Source organism: Anguilla anguilla, chromosome 6, assembly GCF_013347855.1.
Source record: "Anguilla anguilla isolate fAngAng1 chromosome 6, fAngAng1.pri, whole genome shotgun sequence".
NCBI classification, from domain to species: domain Eukaryota; kingdom Metazoa; phylum Chordata; class Actinopteri; order Anguilliformes; family Anguillidae; genus Anguilla; species Anguilla anguilla.
Genome location: NC_049206.1, coordinates 49,743,920 through 49,749,665, shown reverse-complemented (window position 1 = coordinate 49,749,665; position 5,746 = coordinate 49,743,920). Strand labels below are relative to the sequence as shown.

At 44.5% G+C, this 5,746-nt stretch overlaps 1 protein-coding gene across 1 annotated transcript; it reads left to right on the top strand.

Moving 5' to 3' along the window:
- Positions 1 to 289: 289 nt before the first annotated feature.
- On the top strand, positions 290 to 2,910 carry marcksa (myristoylated alanine-rich protein kinase C substrate a). Its single transcript, XM_035424290.1, has 2 exons — positions 290 to 685; positions 1,938 to 2,910. The coding sequence occupies exons 1-2, from the start codon at positions 590 to 592 to the stop codon at positions 2,646 to 2,648; spliced, it is 807 nt and encodes a 268-aa protein (XP_035280181.1). The 5' UTR covers positions 290 to 589; the 3' UTR covers positions 2,649 to 2,910.
- The last annotated feature ends 2,836 nt before the right edge of the window (positions 2,911 to 5,746 follow it).

Here is a 5,746-nt window from a genome sequence, read left to right as displayed (position 1 = left end):
CGAGTCAATAAAAACTGAAGAATTACAAAATGTGTAAAATAAAGCTTTTTCGTATATCAGATAAATCCAGATTTGTACGATAATTGCGTAATTATTTGCATTGATCAACTCTGTTGCGTTTAACTGGTCGTTTAATTGAGGAAAAAATGTTGCTGGGTCTAGTTGATTTTTTCAGGTTTGTAACAATCTGCTCAGCCCCATTGTTCACTCGCTTTCTAAGCCTCGCCCTCTTTCTGTCTGGGATTTTTGATTGGCTAGATCCGAGTGCAGATGCCGTCATCGTTCGGAATGCCCATTCATGTGTGCACTTGGGCGTTGGACTCCGCATCTTATTAGCAACAAGGGAGATTTCTCCATTTTCCACCCTGTCTACGGCGGCACAGCCACAAATCTGGGATTTTTTATTACTTCTCTTAACTTGGCAGGCTTTTTGCGATTTACCCATTTTGTTCACTGCGACTGGACTTCGATTTCTTCTAGTGTAAACTTTTCAAAGGGGGGCCAATTATACTGATCTTGCGCATAAGAAAGAAGCTTGTGGTCTTTGTTCGTTTTTGGATAGGCTGAGTTTCTTTGTTGGACAGAAAGCATGGGAGCGCAATTCTCCAAATCCGCTGCAAAAGGCGAAACCGCAACTGAAAAGCCAGGAGAGGCGGCTGCTTCACCGTCCAAGACAAATGGCCAGGTAAAAACAGTTTAATAACATTTTGTATCATTTTTTCGTTAATTGTTTTCATTTCGATGTTTTGCGCCATGGTGCGCTCCCAGCGCGTTATTGTCGGATACCTTACCAAAGCGCACGCCGGTCTCTCCTTACTTCGCTTGGATTAATGTAGCATTTTCTTTTTGAAACCGAACACGTTGGTGATTAGATTTTGACTGAAACTGTCGACATTTGTCCCATTTAACAATTTATTTACCGAGTTTGTTTTATTAAGTTTCAAGTTTTAAATTATTTGAAACTTGCACCTTAAACTAGGTACTCAAGTCAACGATTTTGGACAGTTTGTGTTATCAACACATCGTGTCAATAGTACGGGGGTCTAACGCCTCCAGGCTGCTTTGTTCAGGGCAAGATGAATGGATGTTAATCCCCGATTGAAACATTCGGAATTATTGATGGATATTGGTTATCCCCTAGCATATGTAATTGATTTATGGTAAAGGAACATTCGGATGGTAATTTTACCCGGCAGGTTATTTTTTGCCTCCAACTAACGTTTTTGTGGGGCAACTTCAGATGTAGCGTGGATGAGAATCTCTTTGCGCGGCTGCAACAATGGCTTGCTACTATTGAGTTTACCACGCCTTTTGTTGGAGGCTAGGGTGAGATGCTTACTACAACGACGGACAGTCACTCGGACCTATCCGTTTGTCTCACCTGTTCTGTTAAAAAGCCTGAGTATGGAAAATTCACATTTAAAAAAATCTTTAAGTAAATGAGGGTCACAACTTGGGTCTGCGACTGAACGCTGCTCTGCGTGATCGGTTGTATTAATGAGCATCTGCTGTTTTAATGAGCATCTGGTCTGAGTTGGCGCTATACAGTTCACCAGTAGCCGTGGTAGCTGCGTATCGCCTCCTAGTGGGGTATCTGAATATTACCCGGTGAATTGGTTTTGCAGATGTCCGAAAAGGGATTTCCACATTCCGCCTGGGTTATCTTTATATCTGATTAATATCATAATATTGGCGAGCGCTGAACACGAAGACCCCCCCGATCAGTTCACTCGCTAATCCACCCCGCTTAGGAGGGAGGGTTGTAGATGTTGAAAATGATGAAAATTGAAAATGGGGGGTGTAATCGGAGCCATTTTCCTCCGATTTTGTGGTGTCTGCTGCCCCCTGTGTTACGTAGTGGTAGTATTACGTGTAGAATCTTTAATTCATGAGCCGTTATTTTGCTGCGATATTAAGCGCTTTATGTTTTCCTGCAGGAGAACGGCCACGTGAAAGTGAATGGGGATGCCTCTCCTGCTGCAGCAGAGGCTGGTAAGGAGGAGGTGCAGGCCAATGGTAGCGCCACCGCCGAGGAGAGTCCAAAAGAGGAGGTTGAGAAGGCAGAGGCAGCTCCGGCAGAAAAAGAGGTAGCAGAGGGAGACAAGGAGGATGCAGAGGCTGCCTCTCCTGCCGCTGAAGGGGAGGCTTCTGCGAAGGCAGAAGAAGGCGCCACGCCCTCCACCAGCAACGAGACCCCCAAAAAGAAAAAGAAGCGCTTCTCCTTCAAGAAGTCGTTCAAGCTCAGCGGCTTCTCCTTCAAGAAGACCAAAAAGGAGACGGGCGAGGGCGGAGAGGGCGAGGAGGCCAAGGCTGAGGCCGCGGAGGCGCCCGAGGCCGCGGAGGCCAAGCCCGCTGAGGAGGAGGCCGCACCCGCCGCGGCCGCCGAAGAGACAAAGGAGGAGGTGAGCTCCTCACAGGAGGCCAAGCCCGAGGAGACGCCAGCGGAGAAACCGGCGGCGGCGGCGGAGGAGGCCGCCCCCGCCCCGGAGGCGGAGGAGCCCAAGGAGGCCGCGGCGGAGGAGAAGCCGGCCGAGCCCGCCGCCGAGGAGGCCAAGCAGGAGGTGGCCCCGAAGGAGGAGGAGCAGGCACCCGCGACACAGGAGGCCGCCTCCAGTCCGGAGGCCCCGGCGGCCGAGGCCGCTGAGTAAACGCCCCCCCTCCCCCCGACGTCGCCAGAGAGAAAGAAAACGAAGAAAAAGGAGGAAAAAAAAGATAATCAAAGACCTTTTTTCCCTGTTTGTATGTTGGAGAGGTGCCAGGTCCTGGCTTTTGGAGAACTTGTCTACAACCAGGGATATTTTAAAGCTTTTCTCTTTTTTTGTTTTCCCTACCCCCCCTCCACAAAACCCATCTCGGTCCATTGTTACTACCATTCCAAGGGGCAGAGAGGTGGGTGGCTTAGATAAGTAATATGGGAAAAAAATGCATCCAAACTCTGCCATATACCTTTTTTTTTGCATCAGTATTAAATGTTCTGTTTTTTTTTTTTTTTTGCATATTTTGCATTTTTATACAAAATGTAAACTTGTCAAATGTATGGACATGCCCATGGTATGAAGGAGGAGGGTGGTCAAAGTTAAGATGTAAATGAAGGGTTGAGGGGTGGTGGGGGGGGGGGGGGGGGGGGGGGGGGGGGGGGGGGGGGGGGTGGGGGGTGGGAGGGAACAAGGGGGCGCGGCACCAGTTGTGGCACTTTTGTTCCGGGGAGACATGCCACAGCTTATGATGTAAAGGGTAGTCTTTTAAAAAAAGAGAAACAAAAACGATGAAATTACAAATGTCTTTTGTGTACCATAAGCGTACCATGCGGTTTACAACACTAAGTCATTTTTACGATGAGAAGACAAAGTTAAAATTCCCAGAACTAGGTTTAGGAGGTCATTTTTTTTTAAAAAAAAGAAGAAAAAAAACCATAGGAGCTTTTCACTTCTCATTAGCTGTACCAGTCAGTGATTCAGTAGAAATACAAGTTGTATAGGCTTTCTTGTTTATTGCTGGTTTTATGACCTTAATAAAGTGTAAGTATGTATAGGCGGGGTGTTTTTAACTGTGATTATTGTACAAATGAAATCTTGATCTTAAAGAAGCACATGAAGGTTGCCGCTCTTTCCACCCTGCTCATTTTTGTAAGATAACAAAAAAAAGTCATCCTGGAAGACCTTTTAAGCAATTTTGAACTCAAAACCAAGCTGTGATAAGTGGAATGGTTACTGTTTATATACTGTGGTATGTTTTGATGACAGCAGACAATGCTTTTCTTTCAGTGGTCTTTGACAAATTAAGGAATCTTTCAGATGCAATGTTTGTGTAGCATCTTGTCTCTTTTTTTTTTCTTTTCTTTTGTAAATACTGGAGAAGCTTTGACCAATTTGACTTAGAGATGGAATGTAACTTTGCTTACAAAAATTGATATTAAACTCCTCTGCTGAAGGTGTTCTAATTTTCTGTGAGCACACTAAAAGCAAAAATAAATGTGAATAAAATTTGAAGATTTGTCTTTTGTCTTGTCCTAAGGAGGAATGGTGTGCCTGGACGATGAGGTTAATATGAATGATGGGATGATTTGCCAACTGCTTTAGGTGTGTGTGGAGGGCGTGGGGGTGTTGGTGGGGGCTGGCTGTCAAGCAATTACTTGCTCTGCAGAATCCAGCCAAAATGGTATGCTGAATAAACCAGTAAACTGCCACATCTCAAGACTTTGCATGCTTATTTTCCCTCAGTAAGGTTCACAAAACAATTTTCAAAGGGTGGTGGTGGTGGGGGGCAGTGACAGTAACTGACGATCGTACTTTCTAGAGAATAAATTATACTTATTTCACTTGTAATCTGTCATAACTCAAACTGCCAACTAATTCATACTGTGTTTTTGTACATTTGGTACATAGCTACAAGAGTCCTTGGCACCTGTGTGTGATGAACAGGCAATAGGGATTGTCAAGGCCCATCCTCGTTTGGCTGCTCCGGTTAATATTTTCCTAATATTTGAATTTGCAGCAAAATAATCTTTGTTCTCAAATAATTGTACAAAAATTTTGATCTGTTTCTGCAGTGCAGTTCCAAGTTTTAAGAAGAATATTTAGCTTCACTGACAGTGGCCTTAGGAAGCTGCAGCACAGTAGGCTGTCTGTATGCTGGATCAGGCCCAACATCGAGTTTAATAGCCGCAGTGGGCACGTGTATCCTACTGGGTAATGACCAAGAAAGACTCCACATCCACCCCTCATTGAGTCTGTCGATGAGCACTTGCCCAGCTGAACCTGAGTAATTACAGTAACAATTACTCACCTTTACAATTTACATCTGCGATCAATAGCTGTGAACGCACAGAAAAGCCTTTAAAATGAAAAAAATAAATAAAATAAAAACATGAAGCAAAGAAAACAACTACAATGTAACAGAATGATCAAATGTACTTCCTTTCATCTATAAACTGTAAGTTTTTTATGCAACTGACAACCTCGGAAATCGATTTTGGAGCTGCAAGTTTTCGCGATTCACAGCCACCGGTAATAAGCAAATGTTCCTTGCAGCTCAGTAGCGACAGGTTGAGCAGCATCCAAAAAGATCATGTGCTGTTTTCCTGTTCCGATTCAAACTAAGTGGTTCTACAGAGGCTGGAGAGGGGATACTGGAGCCCACTCTCCACAATGTGTGAGGCCCAACAGGCATTCACAACAGCGTAACATTGATCATCGTGTCACGAGCAGTTCTGTCTCAACACCCCCTAGACATACCTGGTCAAACGGTTCCTCACAAACCAGACTGGCAACCTTAGCACCTGCAGGGTCAATGTAAATTAACATTCAGGTAATGAATATGATGATCATCCGATTAGAATGGGAAATTTTCAAAGTTGGAGCCCAACCAATGAGCAGGAGTTGACCATCTGTGAATATCACGGGCACTTTGACGTGTTTTGCTCTGTGGATAATTTTGTAAGATTTACATGCACCTGCTACTATTAAAGGTAAGGAACATCATGTCAAATTATGACTTCATGAATTTTCCCCTTTGGGCCACAAACAACTTTGAACTTGAAATGCCCAGGGCTTTTAGAAAGAAAAACAATTCATGGACAAAACAAAGGAGGTTTTTGCCTTCATGCCAATTGCCTTGGCGGACAACTAAACGATTGCTCCAAGCTACTTCACAAAGAATAAATACTTAAAAATAATTTAAGGCTAGGCCCCAATGTCATCATGCATGGTATACGCAATGACCGTGGGTCCTCTACATTGCTTGCCAT

Bases quoted from the DNA above. Each gene is read 5' to 3' on its own strand.
- marcksa (XM_035424290.1), top strand. From the start codon at position 590: ATGGGAGCGCAATTCTCCAAATCCGCTGCAAAAGGCGAAACCGCAACT. The intron at 686-1,937 runs GTAAAAACAGTT...GTTTTCCTGCAG, and splicing joins CGTCCAAGACAAATGGCCAG to GAGAACGGCCACGTGAAAGT.